This window comes from Anopheles stephensi, chromosome 3 (assembly GCF_013141755.1).
Source record: "Anopheles stephensi strain Indian chromosome 3, UCI_ANSTEP_V1.0, whole genome shotgun sequence".
Classification (NCBI taxonomy): Eukaryota; Metazoa; Arthropoda; class Insecta; order Diptera; family Culicidae; genus Anopheles; species Anopheles stephensi.
The window spans coordinates 24,082,112-24,099,881 of record NC_050203.1 but is presented as its reverse complement, the minus strand read 5'-3'; the positions used below and the strand labels follow the sequence as shown (position 1 = coordinate 24,099,881).

The 17,770-nt window shown below is 48.9% G+C and overlaps 5 protein-coding genes and 1 non-coding gene across 9 annotated transcripts in view; 4 read left to right on the top strand and 2 right to left on the bottom strand.

Moving 5' to 3' along the window:
* The first annotated feature begins 168 nt into the window (after positions 1-168).
* Positions 169-1,371, top strand: LOC118511350 (protein SGT1 homolog). The gene is made up of 2 exons (XM_036054309.1): positions 169-738; positions 832-1,371. Exons 1-2 carry the CDS (start codon positions 379-381, stop codon positions 1,018-1,020), a joined length of 549 nt encoding a protein of 182 aa, XP_035910202.1. The 5' UTR covers positions 169-378; the 3' UTR covers positions 1,021-1,371.
* LOC118511346 (putative deoxyribonuclease TATDN1) lies at positions 1,094-2,634 on the bottom strand. Its single transcript, XM_036054300.1, has 4 exons — positions 2,361-2,634; positions 2,121-2,300; positions 1,433-2,030; positions 1,094-1,333 (listed from the first exon to the last, which is right to left on the bottom strand). Exons 1-4 carry the CDS (start codon positions 2,407-2,409, stop codon positions 1,201-1,203), a joined length of 960 nt encoding a protein of 319 aa, XP_035910193.1. The 5' UTR covers positions 2,410-2,634; the 3' UTR covers positions 1,094-1,200.
* Positions 2,635-2,725: 91 nt separating this feature from the next.
* LOC118511349 lies at positions 2,726-3,745 on the top strand. Its single transcript, XM_036054308.1, has 2 exons — positions 2,726-3,051; positions 3,114-3,745. Exons 1-2 carry the CDS (start codon positions 2,915-2,917, stop codon positions 3,580-3,582), a joined length of 606 nt encoding a protein of 201 aa, XP_035910201.1. The 5' UTR covers positions 2,726-2,914; the 3' UTR covers positions 3,583-3,745.
* LOC118511345 (DNA repair protein RAD51 homolog 4) lies at positions 3,658-4,851 on the bottom strand. Its single transcript, XM_036054299.1, has one exon. It carries the CDS (start codon positions 4,756-4,758, stop codon positions 3,763-3,765), a length of 996 nt encoding a protein of 331 aa, XP_035910192.1. The 5' UTR covers positions 4,759-4,851; the 3' UTR covers positions 3,658-3,762.
* A 593-nt stretch (positions 4,852-5,444) lies between these two features.
* Positions 5,445-17,770, top strand: part of LOC118511340 (helicase domino) — a 24,470-nt gene continuing 12,144 nt past the window's right edge. Inside the window, exons 1-14 of one of the 4 annotated variants that reach the window (XM_036054287.1) lie at positions 5,445-5,667; positions 6,704-6,813; positions 6,908-7,195; positions 7,274-7,926; positions 8,067-8,238; positions 8,305-8,524; positions 9,741-11,107; positions 11,201-12,177; positions 12,431-12,617; positions 13,128-13,264; positions 13,339-13,525; positions 13,612-15,192; positions 15,599-16,528; positions 16,892-17,116. In XM_036054287.1, the coding sequence (XP_035910180.1) occupies positions 6,715-6,813; positions 6,908-7,195; positions 7,274-7,926; positions 8,067-8,238; positions 8,305-8,524; positions 9,741-11,107; positions 11,201-12,177; positions 12,431-12,617; positions 13,128-13,264; positions 13,339-13,525; positions 13,612-15,192; positions 15,599-16,528; positions 16,892-17,116 (7,023 nt within the window). In that variant the 5' untranslated portion in view covers positions 5,445-5,667; positions 6,704-6,714. Of the gene's footprint in view, positions 5,668-6,703; positions 6,814-6,907; positions 7,927-8,066; positions 8,239-8,304; positions 8,525-9,740; positions 11,108-11,200; positions 12,178-12,430; positions 12,618-13,127; positions 13,265-13,338; positions 13,526-13,611; positions 15,193-15,598; positions 16,529-16,891; positions 17,117-17,770 lie in introns of all 4 variants that reach the window. The other 3 variants (XM_036054286.1, XM_036054285.1, XM_036054283.1) reach the window with 3 other exon arrangements.
* Positions 12,241-12,346, top strand: LOC118514944. Its single transcript, XR_004906917.1, has one exon. It is a non-coding gene; the product is annotated as a small nucleolar RNA Me28S-Am2589 (small nucleolar RNA).

The following is a 17,770-nucleotide window of genomic DNA, read 5'->3' as shown; positions in this document are numbered from 1 at the left end:
TGGTTAAATCACACATTACAAGATATCTCATCTAAAACCTTTGTATCGTCGGGTGGCTTTTCAAAAGGAAATTCAAAACATTCTCGAAGTTTATTTTTTCCCTTTGTTGCACTCCCTAGGTTTCCATTTCCTTTGCGAAGAAAATCTTATCGTTTTAACTGTCAGTCAAACAACACAAATAATGGCTGCTGTCATTAGGCAGCAGAGTAGAGAGAAAAAAAAAACATACAGGTTCTAGAAAATACAAAACGTTTTCCTTATTCCGTAGCAGCTGTTCGAACAAACTGCTTGCGAGTAGTATTCTCGTTGACGGGTTAGCTAGTAATATTGTTCGTGCAATCGTGAGTGCATTCGGCGCTGATCCCGCAATACAGATACATGGCAAAGGTAAAATACGACTGGTATCAAACAGACACGGCCGTCACGGTGACGGTGCTGTTAAAAAATGCGTCCGAAAAAAACTACACCGTCCAGCTGGAGCAAAACGCACTCACCCTGCAGGCGGACGGCATCGAACCCATCGCACTGAACCTATGGAATCCGATCAACGTTGAGCAGAGCTCACACAAAGCATCACCGAGCAAGGTGGAAATAAAGCTCGCCAAACTGATCGGCCAACGTTGGGATGCTCTCGAGCGGAAGCTTGCGACGGAAGAACCATCGTCAACATCGTCTGCCGCCGCGAAGAAGAAGCACGATTGGGACAAAATCTCGAAAGAAATCGAAAACGATGATGAGGTAGGTGTTTTGTCTGTGCTCTCTGCATGTGCCTTGTTTGTGGTTGGGGTGCGTTCCGCATTGTTTAACCACTTGTGCTCGTACTAATTTTAGACGAAGGACGACGTCAGCGCACTGTTTAAAAAGATCTTTGCCGATGCCAGTGAGGACACCCGGAAGGCGATGATGAAGTCGTACTACGAGTCTAGCGGCACTGTCCTGAGCACCAACTGGGACGAGGTTGGTGCACAGCCGGTGCAGGTTAGGCCCCCGGACGGGTGTGAGTTTAGGAAGTGGAACTAAAGCCCCGCCAGCATCCCGGTTACAACAAACGCTGTTCTTTCATCGCTTCGGGAGGGAAAAGAAACGATAAGCATCTCTGTCTCAAACCGTTTGTTTCATCCGGTTTTGAAGTGAAGTGTACGCTCATATTTTAATTTATACCTCTGATGTGGCCACCACAGGAGGAGTGCAAAATCCAAATTATCGCTTTAATCGCTCGCACCAGCCAGCCGCTTCCTTCGGGAAGAACATTTGCAGTGTGTTGCGGTAGTACTGATCGGCAAGCTCGACCGTTGGCTTTCCTTTTATGCCTGCTAGCACTTCCAGTACTTGGCTAGAAATAGAACAAATACAATTGAACATTAACCCAAATGTATCTCTTTTCGAAGGAGGGGGGGGGATTAAAAGGGAAAGAAAGCACACACACACACACCTTATCATGACGGGTTCGCACCGACCGGCAATGAGCGAACCGGGTTCCCATTTTTCCTTCTTTTTCACCGTAGGATATTTGCTCTTTATGTGCTTCGAACCGGCATGGGACGGTCGTATCTCGCACCACGGACTGTCCGTCTCCACCATAATCCGATCGTCCGGTATTTGTGCCGCGACGCTAAGATTTTCCTCTGTCTTCAGCGAGCAACCGTTCAGGCCGATGTAGAATCCATTCGCGATCAGCGCTTGCGCTGCCTCCAGCGTACCATCGAACGTGTGCACAACGCCACGCTTGGGCAGTTTGTCCAAATTGCGTTCCAATATTTCAGCAAAGTCCTCATGCGCACTACGACAATGAAGAAATAGCGGCAGCTCATACCTTGCCGCCAATTCTAGCTGCTTTTCGAAGTATTTCCGCTGAACGTCTTTCTCGCAGAAATGCAAACGTTCGTAATCTAGGCCACATTCGCCGATCGCAACCACTTTGTCCCGATGTGCCTCTATCTGCCCGCAGAGGGATGCAAAATACGCTTCCGGATCGGGCACGAACTCTCCGCACCGTGTCGGATGGCAGCCAACGGTGGCGAACAGTCTTTCTTGATTTGGAGGCGAATCCAAACAAAACGGGAAACAATTAATTAACGAGTAGAAAGCAACAGTTCCTTTAACAAACAGTAACTCCTCACCATCGTTCTTCAGGATCTCAAACGTTGGTTCACAGTCGGAAAGCGTTCCTACCGTCACGATGATTTTGTCCAATCCGCCGGCCCAACTACGCTGAAGCACATGGGAAAGATCGGGTTCGTGTTTTGACGATCCATTGTACACTCCCTGGTACATGGGATCGGTCAAGTTTGCTCCGATGTCTAAAACATTTTAGTAAAGTAAGTGAGCCAAAGAAAGATTGCTTATTTGGTCATTCTTACCGATAAACTTCATCATGCTGGTAACTGTCCTCACTAGTACTTGCTTCATGCAAACTTCCTACGGTTTTGTACTGTTGTTATTTGTTTGCCAACAATTTGTCAAGTCAATGGGCGAATAGTGGGATAGCAGCTATCGGAGATGAAGCTCCGACAGAAATGTTTCTTTTTCTGTATTTAAACATGATGAATTGCCACGTTTTGAAACAATTTTACCAACACCAATTACATTACATTTTACATTTTACATTACAACGAAAATAGCATTTTCCAGCGTTACCCCGTTTAGCGCCTGCTAAATCGCTCAAGCGTTACAAGCGTTACCAAACGATAAGTTTCCTAGCTGCGTAACGCTCAGCTGTCAAATGGCAGATCAAAACAATTGTGTGTTTTGTTTGTAATTAAAGCGCTAAATAAAGCACAATAAAAATCGCAATAAAAAGAATAGCAACGCGGGACGCTCGCGCTGCTTACGTAAAGTAAACCAAAACACAGCCAACCGTTTTTTCGCGCGGCATTTTCATCGGCCGTGATCGGCAAATGACACACCTGGCGAGATGTTTTCGCTGGTAGCAGATTATGGCGATAGTGAAGAATCCACTTCCGATACATCCGATGATGAGAGCAACGGCACGGGGAAGCTCAACAACCCACCGACTGCAGCCACTTGCAAACAGCCGCAAGCTAATGATTTGTAAGCGATGGTGTCTCGCGCGCTGCCACACAAGCATAATCACGACCGCTCAATTGTTACAGAAATCATGATCAATCCGTACCACTGCCCAGTGCCCGCTCGATGCTCCAGTCCGGATCGAGCCGCATTATTCCCGGGAGCGTGTTTAGCAATCCGTTCCGTGAGGCGGAAGAGGCTAAACTGGCCAGCCTGGAGAAGCACGTCAAGATGGTCGATCCGGAGGCAAATGCAGCGGAGCAGAAGCGGAAAGTGTGCTGGAGCTACAAGAAGGGACGCTGCCGGTTCGGCAGCAAATGTAACTTTGCACACGATTCCGATTTGATACTGCGCAAAGAGTTACCAGCCGAGGGTGGGAGTGACAATGAGCAGGACAGCGGTACAGCGGCCACCGATGACACCGGCACGGTAACGATGGTGAAGAAACCGTTTCCCGCGGATAGGAAGAAACGGCCCGGATTAAGCCGGGAGCTGGTACCGCCAAAGAAGGTGCTGAAAATGTATCACAAGGAAAAGTACGGGATGCTTAAATAGTGCCCGAGCCGCGAAGGGTCACACCGTAGTGTAGGATGGTAAATGGTCGTGTATTGCTTTTATGTTTAGCGCTTGTGTAAGATATTAGCTAGAGAGGTGCAATTTTATTTACAGTCCCAGGAGCAGGTTAGAAATAGATACAGTTTTTATTTTTGTTCTTTCACCAACGATCGCTCTGCTTCACCGAACGCCTGCGCCCGTCATCCGAATGATCGTCCTTTCACCCGTACGAAGGTAATTGCTTTTCCACACCAGCACGGATCGGTTGATAGAGTCGGATTGATCGTCGTCGTCGTCCAGTTCGAGCAAAAGCCTGGTACCGGGTGCACTTTCCCAGTACCGGCCCAGCGCAGGGTAGGTTCCGTTTGGGCAAAGTTTTCGTTTACTCTCGATGCCGCTACTGCCCGCCATTCCTTCAACCATTCGAACGGCCAAATTAACCAGCAACACTGCAACGTTGTGCTGCGTAGCCAGCTTGCGCAGTGAGCAGATAAGCTTCGTCAACAAACCCAACGGTTCGATGGAGCTGCTGGAATCTTGGAACAGATACCAAAGCGATGGCAGGGAATCGATTATCAGCAGCTTAAGATTCGTGTCCCCTTCCTGGTGCGCACCGTTGGCTAACTCTTCCACAACCTGTACCAGCAGCTCGGGAGAAAAGATTCGTTCCACTTTAATCCGGGCCATGGTGTGGCCCAGCTCCTGCTCCGAAAGCTGACGCTGTCCTTTCTCCAGTATTTGCTGTATCTTGCGACCGGAAAAATCACACTTTGTGTCGATGTAAAACACTGAGCTGCGCTGCTGCACCACATTCGCTGCGATCGTCATACATAGTAACGTTTTTCCCGTGCCAGATTTGCCACAAAGCTCGTAAATGTGACCAGGTACTAGTCCGCCTTGCAGTATTGCATCGATTGAGTTTATTCCCGTGCCCAACGGAACGGTAGGATGCGTTGGGTGCGTCTGTCCGTTCCGACACTGGCCGGCGAACCGTTCGATTAGTTGATCTTTCACCAGCACGATGCTTTCGGCGGGAAGATTGGTGATTCTTATCAGTTGTTCGGCTTCCACCTTAACGAAACTGTACACCGTGGTGAGACGATTTTTGTGCAGCTTTTTAATCACATACTCGGTTAGGAGTGGATGCAAATCGGCGGTTAGCTGCGTAGCCGCCATCTGCCCTGCAAAACAATGTTTGTTTTGGCGATCGTGTTTGCGAGATTGGATCAGGCGTCAGATGGATCAAATCAAAACGAAGCCATGAAAAACGTACCTCATCAATTGGCTACGTTTATCTTAATCGTTGCATCTATTTAGTTATGTGTTTTTTTAAATATAATTTAATGAAATACGTTTCAAACCCCTTTCATGGTTGATTTGGGTCGATGATCTATTAAATTTATCGTTTCAGAAAACTGCTTTCGAATTAAATATTCCTGTAGAAGGTTTTTCAAAGGGTAAAAGTTCTAAAAAAAAACTTCTACCAAATGTGATAAACTGTGCGCTTTATTTGTTGTAGACACGAATGAAAAACAGGAAAATTAAATTGCTTTTCAATTCAAACACGATAACTCGTCCACATCGGATATGGAACGGATAAATCGACTTCCCGGATAGGAATGATTCTCTACCGAAAAAGTACTCAAATGGGCTTTATACTTCATTCAGGTAACAATTTTTGAACTAAATTAATTTAATTATTTATTTTAATCATTTTTAACAAGCATTTATCACTCAATGTCTTCCTGTGCTGGAAATACATCTCAAGTCGAGCACTGAACTAGCGACTGTAGCATCCGCTTGACAGGAACCACTGTTCCGAAGGCGAAGCGCGTGCCCAACGCTACCGCTTCCGGCAGCACAAGAGAACAGCAAGAAGCATTCATTTTCTGCCGTCGCGTTAGTTTCGCACAGTCCGGAGAGTGTGAGAAGAAAAGTAGTTTCTGCCTCACCTGAAACAAAGAAAAGTGCGAAATTTTGCGTTTTCCGAATGCGGCGATACGGAATAGTGCGTTGTGTGCTGTTGCGAACATAGAATGAGTGCATTCATCTTCCGCTCGGGATCGAAATTGCCTTCCAGTTGAGGTACGCATGTGAGAGATGATGGGCAACGCGTTTTTCCTATGCTCTGCAACCCAAGTAGCCCGGGCGGACTCGCCCGAAAAGAGATTCGCTTCGAAAAGCAAGATGGCGGCTGCCGCTGGGGTTTTTTCCGTTCGTGTTCGGGCTCGTACGGTTCCCGATGGCCGATTGCGATGCGCTTATGATGGGGTAAAGGGCAAAAGAAGCGGAAAAAATGTTGCACGCTCATTTGCTGGAGGGAAAAATAATTAAATTGAAAAACGGCACATTTTTTGTGTATGTATGTGTGTGTGGTTCAAATGGCAGATACCGGTTAATATGGCATCTGGTCCCGTTTCCGTGCGAATGTGCGTCGATGTATGGTGAAAGAGTGTGCTTCGCTATAGTGCCGGATGAGCATCATCGTGTCACATCCGCCATTCTGGCAGGCAGATTAGAGTGCTGAGGAGTGCCGAAAAAAAATCGCAAGCGCGTGGAATGATTTTGACTTCTTTCATCATTCTGCCTCTGCCGCCTTTCGAGACGGTCGCGCTTGTGCTTGGCTGTGTTCGCCTGCAGGTTGGGAGACGGGGCAAGAGAGAAAATGTGGCGCGTTCGATAGTTTGACAGCTGCCTCGTTGAGCTGAGCGGCTTTTCCGCTTGTGTTTGAATGGGTGCTCGTGAAGAGTGTAGTTTGCATTATGAGTTGTTTACAACGGAATAAGAAAAATTAATTAATGAGCTAGTGGAAGGAAGCCGGGAGATCTCTGCTTGTATCGAAAGACAGGCACGTAATTGCTGTTAAACGTCATGAAAAAAAATCCCAACGGTAGCGGCAAAGCCTGTGTGAAGCAAAATCCAAAAAAGAACTTATATGATGAAACATTCTACTTAACTTTTGTAATGAACGATCCGTAGTTCCATTCTGGAAGGACGGATATGTTAACAAGATTACAATCGAGGCATTTGTCTGATTAAACAATTTCACAACGCCTCTGCACTATATGTATTCTGGCATAAATGTGTATTTTAACACTTTTTCGCTTACCTGTTTCTTCAGATGTATAAAAAATGAATGAAGGCGATACGGCGGGAGGGCAACGTGGTCGAAACCTGGCCCTTCCTGCTGGGATTTATCGAAAGACATCAACCACTAGTAATATTGTCCAGGTAAGCGAGCATGTGAAATATCATTCGTTCATCAACTCCGTTTGCTAATAATGCCTGTACCTTTCGTGTATTCACGTTGTATGTGTTTCCACAGTCAGTTACTGGCACACACGATTCCCCTACACCAATGTCTCGCTCGTTAAATGAAGACCAACAACAGCAACTGGAACAGTCTCAACCACAACAGCAACAGCCGCACCACCACCAACAGCAGCAACAGCAGCAGCAGCAGCGGGAACAACAACAGCAGCAGGGTCAGCAAATGCAGCCTGCCGGAACACCGACGTCGTCATCGTCATTGTCGTCACCTCACAAAGGTTTACCGCAGCAACAGTCGCCGACGTACCAGCCGTCTTCTAGTAACAACACCAGCAGCAGCAACGTAAATATCGCAGCAGTAACAGATGCATCTAGCGTTCAACAATTGTCATCGGCACCTTCTCATACCCTCCAACAGCAGCAGCAGCAAAGCATCATTAGTGCTAGTAGCGGCACGGCAGCGAGTAGTGCCAGTGGCAGTGTTGAGGCCCATAATGCTAACATTACCAGTGCGTCGCCGGGTGGTGAACGAACAGGAAGTGGTCTCTCGGAAAGTGAAGGAAGCGGAGGAAGAGGACGAGGAGGGGGAACCCTCGCCAGTGTTACGGGTGGGGTTGGTGTAGTGGTGTTGCCAAGTACACAGCAGCTCGAAAGTGAAAGTGGTGGCGGTGGTGGTGTGGGCGTGGGTTTAAGTGAAGCTCCCGGCGACGAAAGTACGTTTGTTGTAGCTGAGAAAAGAGCAGCCGAAGGTGGTACGGGTAGTGTGACGGAAGCCGGGGCAACAGCTAGTGAGGGAAGAGTGGTGGTTGGAACGAGTGGGGTAGGGAAAACGTATACTAAAACAAACACTGCATCATCCTACTCGCCGGCGGTGGTTGCTGCAGCTGGTGGACAAACGGTGCTATCCGTTGGTAGTGCTGCTGCTGCAGCGCCTACAGCTTCGACACTTGTCGGCTCGACCACGGTGTCGAAAAAGCGCATCAAGCTAGAAACGGAACCGGAGCATGATATCAGTGCGCTCAAGAAACTAATTCTTGAACAAAAGTACATGCGATTACGAAGTATCAAAGACAAGTAAGTGATTTTCTTCATCAACACTCAATATGATGTTAAACTTGCCAAGAATGTGGCACTTCGAACGATCGCTCAGAAAATATCCACGATAACATGAATTCTGCTATACTGCGATAAACAAAAAACAATTGCAATTGCAGGTACAATGAACACGTAGCGGAATTGTTTTTTCTTCAAACCGGAGGCAATATGATGGAATATCCTGTATGGAGAAAGAAGCCACCAACGCCCGCATTCACAAACTTTGTACGCTCGTACAAGCTGGAACCGTTGTCCAGCAATCTGGAAGAGGCCGGAGAAGCACTGAAACAGGTAAGAACCAGCGCGCACCATTCATGCTGCAAACCTGTGTCCAATGCGGGATTGTATTTCTTGCAGCAGTCAACCCGATCGCTCAGCGGAATTTCTACGACGCCCAGCAACAACACCATTGGCAGTAGTAGTGGGACGCCAGTGAGTGGCAATAATGGCAATAATGGTGATGATACCTCAGCTGGTTTACCACAGGGAGCGGAAATTAAAATACCCGGTGTGGGAGCAACGCCCGTAGCCGTCTCGACCACTCTGCCAGCAGCTGTTGCACAGCTTAGTCAGCAAGGTAAAGTTTGACACCGTTTTGCTTCTCTCCATTCATGCTCAAATCGCTTTAAGGGGCAGATACATAAGAATTTTAATTCAGTCTTACAATCATTCTTTTTAAAACAAAACTGATTGTTTTATCGATTCAGCATTGAAATATTGCCAACGTTTGAAATATCTTGGTTGTTTTTTGGGCAGTTAATTTACAGCAGGTTTAACAAACAAAGCAATCTGTTTTTCATATTTTGTTTCTCCTTCTCTGTCTCTCCCCCCCTTTATCTCTCGTTCAAATCACCTCACCAATTTCCCCCCTTACCCCTACTTCTTAATCCTCGCACAAACGTTGTCTGCTCAAATGCCCTCGTGGGATTGTAGGACATGTGCCCGGTAGACCGCAGGGTGGTCGCCATGGGATGGTATTTGGGCAAATTAGTGTACCATCTGCACTCGGGAACTCCTCGCCACTTCTGGTGCCAGGTAGAGAGAGAGCGCGCGCACCTCTTGTTTACTCCAACCTCCTTTCTTTATCACTCGTAACGAATAGCTGTTTTGTGATAGTTATTTTTCTTAACTTCATTGTCGTTTCTCTAGTGCTTACATATTATTGATATTAGTTATGCGTTTAACCTTACGTTGTGTTTTGTACACAAGCGAGAGAGGAGACGGTAGTTGCCATTGGTGGTTGTTATAGGTGTAATTCTTTTGCTTAATTGTTGCGCCATCATTGGCAAGATATACGCCGCGCCGGGCATGCTGCTGCTGGTTGCTGCACACAAGAAAATGTGATTGAAATACTTATTTTTGCTCTTTACCACTATTCAGTTGAAGGAATGTGTTTATGCTTTATGATTTTCAATTTTATTTTGCCGTTGCTACTGTGCAGAGGGAGAATTGTTGGAATGTGTTCGGTAGTATGTCATTTTAAGTTATGTACGCATGCATTTTTCGGGCGAAAAGATTTTGATGGAACTCTCATGCTTGTTAAACGCTCATTGATTTTACTACGTTTTTTGTTGATAGCTTTAAATATTAGAATCTTCGATGTGTACAGCAGATGATGCTGTTTTTTTGGTAATGAATAATTGTGGAACCAAATCCTTGGCTGGAATGTTTCACTGAATGGCGATGAATTGTTTTAGTTGCTTGTTTCGATTTCATATTTTTTCCCGATTTAGTGTGGAACGAGGAATGGTGCAGCCCTAAAACTTACGGTTTTCTTTATTTTTCTGTTTAAGGTGGCACGCCTATTATTCCGGACCGGATTGGAATTGGCATCCCTGCGGCAACGTCCACTATTGAGAGGAGAAAGCAGCACGCTGCGTCCATTGCCGCCGCGCACATGATAGAGAGCGAGCTACTGCTTGAAGGTGGAAATGCGTCACCGGGCATTAGTTGTGGAACAAATGGGCAGAACACCACTCGCGGAGGAAGTAGTGGCATCCCACCCCTCAGTCGCACTAGCAGCACCACTACTGCAGCGGCAAGCAGTGCAGGATCATCCTCCAGAAGCATAAGCAACCTTCATCAAAATGGACCTGGCCTTGGGAATGGAACTACCACTCCTGGAGCGCTGGCGCTGGTGGCCGGTCAACAACTGCTTACCGGGGCAGCATCGACCCCCTCCGGCAACAACAGCAATGGTTCCGATCAGTACACCAACAAGGCACGACAAGAGGTGTTCGTTATGCAGCGCGTACAGGAACTGCAAAAGGAAGGTCTGTGGACGGAAAAACGGCTACCCAAAGTGCAGGAACCGGCCCGGCCGAAAGCTCACTGGGACTACTTGCTCGAGGAGATGGTTTGGCTGTCGGCCGACTTCGCCCAGGAACGGAAATGGAAAAAAGCGTGTGCACGCAAATGTGCCCGCATGGTACAGAAACACTTCCAGGACAAGGCGCTGGCGGCACAGCGAGCGGAAAAGGCGCAGGAACTGCAGCTCCGGCGCATAGCCGCGTTTGTGGCGAAGGAAATCAAAACGTTCTGGGCGAATGCGGAAAAGCTTGTCGACTACAAGCATCAGACGAAGCTGGACGAGAAGCGGAAGAAGGCGCTCGACCAGCAGCTCAGCTTCATCGTCGACCAGACGGAAAAGTATTCGCAACAGCTGGTCGAGGGTATGAACAAGACGGCCGCCGGTGCTACGCTGGCCACCGCTGGTAGCAAGGCGGAAAGCTTAAACTCGTCCCGTATTTCCTCTCCACTGCGCGGCTGCGGGCAGACCGCTTCGGACGATGAGTTTTGTCCGGAGGCGGAAAGTTCCGGCGATGACGAGGAAACGATTGCGAAGGCGGAAGCCGAAGCTGCTGAAGCGGAGGATCGTATTAACGATGAGGTGGCTGCGCTGCAGAAGGAGTCGGAAATGGATTTGGACGATTTTCTGAAGCATCTACCGAAGGATTATTTGGAAAATCGAGACAAAATTGTGCTGTCCGATAGTGACGGTGAGGATGGTAAGAGTGGCGTCGCTGCTGGAGATGACGAAGAGGACGGGGACAAGGACTTTAGTGCCGACGAGGACAGCACCGACTGCGAGGATACGATACGGGAGCAGGAAAAGAGCGAGAGGAATCAGGATCACAAAAAGGAAATCGATGAACTGAATGTAAGCTTGGCCCCCGTACGTTGTTTGGATGGATTGCGAACAATATTTAACACATGATTATTTTGTTGTTTTTCACGGTGAATTCATTTACAGGCTGACAATGAGATGAGCATTGAGGAGTTAATGGCAAAGTACAACAAGAACCTTCCTGCCGCGGGCGAAAAAATGGATGTCGATTCGGATGATGATGAGGACGTGGTGGCCACCAAACAAGACTCATCCAGGGAACGCAAACGCAGAAGGACTAGAAGTCAGCCAATGTCCTCCGATTCATCGGAAGCCGATAACGATGATGATAGCGAAGGTCTAACGGGTTCCGATGACGACGATGAGGATGTCAGTGAAGACGAATCTGATGCTAGTGAAGATGCGATGCACGCCGAAGGGGAGGAATCGTTCGGCTTGGCAAACTTGCTAGACGATGAGACTGGTTCGGCGCCGGACGCAAACTCGGCGTCTGCTGCAGCCCCGGGCACAGTATCCGGCAAGAGCCAAAGCGAAAAGGACGACATGCTGAACGATGCCGCCGCCATCGCGGAAAGCATCCAACCGAAGGGCAACACACTTTCGTCCACCAGCGTGGTAACGCCGATACCCGTCCTGTTGAAGCATTCGCTCCGCGAGTACCAGCATATCGGGCTGGATTGGCTGGTGACGATGCACGATCGCAAGCTGAACGGCATACTGGCGGACGAGATGGGCTTGGGTAAGACGATACAGACGATTTCACTGCTCGCGCATCTGGCCTGCGTGAAGGGCAACTGGGGTCCGCACCTCATCATCGTGCCCTCGTCGGTGATGCTGAACTGGGAGATGGAGTTTAAGAAGTGGTGCCCGGGGTTTAAAATACTCACCTACTACGGTACGCCGAAGGAGCGCAAGCAGAAGCGTACCGGCTGGACGAAGGTGAACGCGTTCCACGTGTGCATCACGTCGTACAAGCTGGTCATCCAGGACCATCAAAGCTTCCGGCGGAAAAAGTGGAAGTATCTCATCCTGGACGAGGCGCAGAACATCAAAAACTTCAAATCTCAACGCTGGCAACTGCTGCTAAACTTTCAAACGGAACAGTGAGTATACCCCCCCAGCTCGAAGTCCACCAATATGTTTCCCCGTCTGTTTACTTCGATGATGATAAAACGTTTACATTTTACATGCTGATTGGAGCTGTTACTCTGTTCTAGAGAAACTTTTCCATTACTTAGATGACTCCATACGAGGCATTTGTCTGATAATTACTCTCACGCTCGAACAAGATGCTGTTGCCCCTCAAGTGCGACGCGGTTTAAACCCTTTCTCCCTCTCTCTCTCTCCCTCCTACAGACGATTACTACTCACCGGTACACCGCTGCAGAACAATTTGATGGAACTGTGGTCGCTGATGCACTTCCTGATGCCGCACGTATTTCAATCGCACCGCGAATTCAAGGAGTGGTTCTCGAACCCGATGGCCGGCATGATTGAAGGCAATTCCGATTACAATGAAACGATTATCAAGCGCCTTCACAAGGTCTGTACCCTGTACGTAATGTAATATTATGATTATTTACGAGCATCAAGATTGCGCAGCAGAGCAACATCATTGTTACATGATGGTGTGTTGATGCTTTCCATTCTGCTCTCCACCATTTTGTGCTAAGATGTTTTTTTTTCCGATTCTGGCGGTGGACAAATCATATGTATTTGTGTGTGTGTGTTTGTATCGGGTGGAGTGTGTTTTATTAATACACCTTTTACATGTTCGATTGGGAAATTGTTTTTCCTCAATAATTTTACTCTGGGTGTGATCGTTTTTGGAATGGGACTACTGCATACATAATATCGGTTGGTTGGATGTGTGTGTGTGTGTGTATCGTTTATGCAAGGGTGTTCTGTGGTGGTGAATAATCATAATGTTACACATAGTAATTAAGTTTTACAATAATATACCCTTAACCAGTGTATACACGCGTGCGCTCGCTGGGATCGATTAATGAGTATGTTGTGTGGATGCGTTTCCCAACGTGTTTGTGTTCTGTAGGTGCTGCGACCGTTTCTGCTGCGGAGGTTAAAATCGGAGGTCGAGAAACAGATGCCGCAAAAGTACGAACATGTGATAATGTGCCGATTATCCAAGCGTCAGCGATTTCTCTACGATGACTTTATGAGTCGCGCGAAGTGAGTGTTATTGTATGAGTGTGCTGTTGGATGGTAGGGTACCCGATTATTGATTGGCCCATATTTGCTTACAGGACGAGAGAAACGCTAGCGTCGGGCAATCTGCTGAGCGTGATCAATGTGCTAATGCAGCTAAGGAAAGTGTGCAACCATCCGAACATGTTCGAGGAACGTCCCACGATATCACCGTTCCGCATGGAGGGTATCAGCTTCAAGACGGCCTCCCTCGTATACAACATGTTTAACTACGATCCGTTCACTGTGAGTGACCACGCAAACAGCTTTCCACCTGTTGTCGTCGTTTGTACTATATTATCTCTCTCTCAATCTCCCCTTTCCCTTTACAGCAAATTGATCTGTCTTCCTTAAATTTAGTTTTAATTCAACTGGAACTGTTGCTGCCCGCGTACGTTGCCCACCGGACGCAGCACCTTTGCATGCCGAAACGGTTGATCGAAGAGATCGACTCCACGCCCATGCCACCGCCACCCTGCCCGACCGGGAAGCTACGGCTGCACGTTCGCATACCGGACGTGCGCGTGCAGGAATCGGTCGGAAGCGGCGGCCGGCGTCGGGCCGGCATTAGCGCCAGCACGGGAGTGCGCGTCGGTACCAGTCCAGCAATGAAGACTGAAGGGACGAAATTCGTTCCGCTTGTTGTAAATCATGAAGCATCATTAGATAAGAAATCATCACTCATCGGTGGTACGGGAGGAGGAATCCATTCGCGCGTAATGGAAATACGAAAACGAATGTCGTCGTCGTCGACGGTGATGATGATGATGGGAGGAGCAGCAGCAGCACCGGGCTCAGCAGCGTCATCAGCGACGGCGGCACTAGATTCCACCGGCAGTAGTGGTGGAATAAGCAACAGCAACAGAAGCATGTCGCCCGGTTTAATTCTACGAAAACGAAGTGATATTGGTGGTAGTGGTGTCGTGTCGGTGACGACGACTGGTGGCGGCGCTCAGCTACAACAGCAGAACCGGTTAAATGCCGGTCAGGTGGTTCAGATCATTCCTCAAGTGGCGGCGCCGGGTGGAATAGGCGCGAACACGTCACAATCGTACATCATCACCGGACGACTGCAGCCGGCGATTGGTGGCAGCAACCAAACGACCATCTTTCACCGACCCGCTCCATCATCACTGTCGACGGGCATTAGTGTGGTGCCGGCGCAGACGACGCTAACCCAGCGAATAGCAACATTGCAGCCCAAGGGACAAATAAATACGTTCACGCCAGCAGCAGCAGCAGCAGCGCCAGCAGCAAGTGTTAGCAGTAGTCGAATGGTACAAAACGTTGGTCAGCAGACGCAGATCTCATCGACGCTGGCGGCAACGATAATGAAGCGGCTCAAGCACAATTCCTCGCAGCGCGGGGAAAACGTCCCGGGTGGATCCGGGTCCTCCGAAGCAGCAGAAATGGACGAACGGCAACGTACCGAGTTCTATCTGGCGTGCATTGAAGAAACGCGCAAAGAGCGGCGAAAGGAGGTACTGGAGCTTCTCGGACGCATCAATTCCAAGCGTTGCGATGCGGCACCAATCTACGGCAAAGATTTGCGCGACACGCTGTGTGCACTGATCGAGGAAGAGTTTAGCACGCGATCCGATCAACTGCTACCGTTCGGTGTTGCCGGTTTGTACTACACTCGGCGGCGGGCAGCATTGAACAATAGTGCGGCCGGCTGGTGTCTTGCCGAAGCGATCAAAACCATCGACCAGCGGGCGGATGAGCTGCGGGCGATGATCTCAAACTTTGTCCTCTTTGTACCTGCCGTGTGTGCCCCGACGCCGCACCTGCAAGTGTCGCATCCGCATCCCTCCAAGCTGAATGCCGAGCAGCGGTGGGAAGCAACGATGGCGCAGCAAATACAGCCAGCTATCCAGCTTTTGCACCCGATTATATCGGCCATGAGTACGCAGGTAAGACGTGCTGTGAATTTTGTTTTGTGAATACGTTTATATCTTGTTTGTGGAGCTCTTGCGCATCATTTGTTTTCTATAAATGTTTAATCATGCTGCTTGATCGGAGCCTTAAGCAATGCTCTCTAAATCAATCGTTCTGATACTTATTTCGAAACGATTTTTGCAAAAGAGCTAGAACATGATTGACGTTGCATTCCTTCTGGCGTAGTATTTACGTTCTTTTCCTGCCCATGTGACAGGAAATGTATGGAGTTTTGGCGCACAGTTACACAAATCGAGCATCATTGTAATGGTTTTACTGGGAACATATCCGGTGCAACTTTTGTCGTGATGCAACATTGCTTGTTGACGCTTTGCAATCCCCGTGTACTTATACCCATCCTTTTCCACACTTTTCTTTCAGTTTCCAGACCCCCGTTTAATACAGTACGATTGTGGCAAGCTGCAAACGCTGGATCGCTTGCTGAAGAAGCTGAAATCGGAAGGCCACCGTGTGCTCATCTTCACGCAGATGACCCGTATGCTGGACGTGCTGGAAGCGTTTTTAAACTATCACGGACACATCTATTTGCGGCTGGACGGTACGACGAAGGTGGAACAGCGGCAGGTGCTGATGGAGCGCTTCAACAACGATCGGCGCATGTTTGCCTTCATCCTGTCCACGCGGTCCGGTGGCGTTGGCATTAATTTGACCGGCGCCGATACTGTGATATTTTACGACTCGGACTGGAATCCCACGATGGACGCACAGGCCCAGGATCGTTGCCATCGGATCGGGCAGACGCGCGACGTGCACATCTACCGGTTGATTAGCGAAAAGACGATCGAGGAAAACATTTTAAGGAAAGCGAATCAGAAACGCTTGCTCGGCGATCTGGCGATCGAGGGTGGCAATTTTACCACCGCCTACTTCAAGAGCTCCACCACCATACAGGACCTGTTTACGGTGGACAATGCGGAACCGGATGCAGCGGCACGGCTGGCCGAAGTGTTGGACCGTGACCGTGAGCGGAAGGACCGGTTAAATACCAGCTTGGCGGCAGCACCAGCATCGTCAGCCGCATTACCATCAGCTGCTGCTGTAGGCGGTGGTGAGGTTGATAGCGGTAAGTCGGCGATAAATGTGTTTGAATCGGCACTGGCCGCGGCGGAGGACGATCAGGACGTGCAGGCGGCCAAATTTGCGAAAGCCGAAGCATCCGCCGATCTGGATGAGTTCGACGAGAACATACCGATCGATGAGGATAAAATGGCGCCCGTTGGTGATGCGGATGGCAAGGAGCAGCCAGAGTTGAGCAAAGCCGAGAAGGAAGTGCAGAATCTAATTAAACAGGTAAGCAGCAGAACGGCGTTACGAATTGGATTGTTGCGTTAGATTTTCCCTTCCCAACGTAAGCAACGTTAGCCTGGTCCGCTTTTGGATTGGAGATATGGGCTTGTTGTTCTTTGAATGGCTCATATCATTGTTGCTGGTTGGCATAACATATTTCAATGACGTTCCAGACTGCACATGGCTTATAATACACAGGTAGCCATGTGCCATCACAGTTCTCATACAATTATATGTGCATCTTTTGTAACTAAAACTTTTGCGGGTGACTTTTCCTGGACAGAAGCCTGGATAGTTCCATTAGAAGCTGGTTTGTAAATCGCACGAACTAATATTGCTTTTTTCCCCCCACCCTCTTCGTTAAAGTTGAGTCCTGTCGAGCGGTACGCGATGCGTTTCGTGGAGGACACCGAAGGTACCTGGACTGCGGTGCAGTTGAAAGCGGTCGAGCAGGAGATGGAGCAGAAGAAACGCGACTGGGAAGCGAACCGGTTGGCGGAGCAGCGGCGCAACGAGGAAGCGGCACGGAAGCGCGAAGCAGAGGAGCGTGCCGATCTGCTGACCTTCTCCCGGGAGGATGCCAAAAATCAGGTTAATAACACACATCCTAGTAATAGCGTTAAGCGGGGTGGTAGTAGCAGTAGGAAGAGGTTGCGCCGAATGCGCTGCAATGACCGAACAGGGTCGCGGGTGGTAATAACAACGACACACAAAACCAAGACTGACGGACGGACGCTCAAGACGACGAGGACGACGACCAACAGCAGCAGAGCAGGAGGCCATCATGTGCCATCGAAAGCCACATTAAGTGATGGTGGTGGTGGTGACCGCAAGGGTGGGCAACATTATTTGACGACACACAATAGCAGCAGGAGGAGGGCGATGCCATCTGCAAAACAGCAATTGCAGAAAAAGCATCAATTGGGATTGGGTGGGAATGAGGGAGTCACGACTAAAGAGGGTGGTGATGCAGCTAACAGCAAATCTAGCGGAAGCATACTGGGCAAACGAAAGCATCCGGCAACCACCGTCTCAAAACAGCAGCAAACCGTTGGTGGTAGCAATAGGGGCGCAGCAGCAAGTTTACGGCAAGTGAAGGGAGGTAGTCCGCGAAATGCAGACTCGCCCAACACAAAGTTGGCTAGAAGAGGTTTGGCAAGAGGTGGTGTGTCTGCTATCGATGAACCAGAAGAAAGCTCCAATGAAAGTGTTGCGGAAGAGGACGAAGAATCGCTGGAAGAAAAT

Bases quoted from the DNA above. Each gene is read 5' to 3' on its own strand.
- LOC118511350 (XM_036054309.1), top strand. From the start codon at position 379: ATGGCAAAGGTAAAATACGACTGGTATCAAACAGACACGGCCGTCACG. The intron at 739-831 runs GTAGGTGTTTTG...TACTAATTTTAG, and splicing joins AAATCGAAAACGATGATGAG to ACGAAGGACGACGTCAGCGC.
- LOC118511346 (XM_036054300.1), bottom strand. From the start codon at position 2,409: ATGAAGCAAGTACTAGTGAGGACAGTTACCAGCATGATGAAGTTTATC. The intron at 2,301-2,360 runs GTAAGAATGACC...AAAATGTTTTAG, and splicing joins CAGCATGATGAAGTTTATCG to ACATCGGAGCAAACTTGACC. The intron at 1,334-1,432 runs GTGTGTGTGTGT...TTCTATTTCTAG, and splicing joins TGCGAACCCGTCATGATAAG to CCAAGTACTGGAAGTGCTAG.
- LOC118511349 (XM_036054308.1), top strand. From the start codon at position 2,915: ATGTTTTCGCTGGTAGCAGATTATGGCGATAGTGAAGAATCCACTTCC. The intron at 3,052-3,113 runs GTAAGCGATGGT...CAATTGTTACAG, and splicing joins CAGCCGCAAGCTAATGATTT to AAATCATGATCAATCCGTAC.
- LOC118511345 (XM_036054299.1), bottom strand. From the start codon at position 4,758: ATGGCGGCTACGCAGCTAACCGCCGATTTGCATCCACTCCTAACCGAG.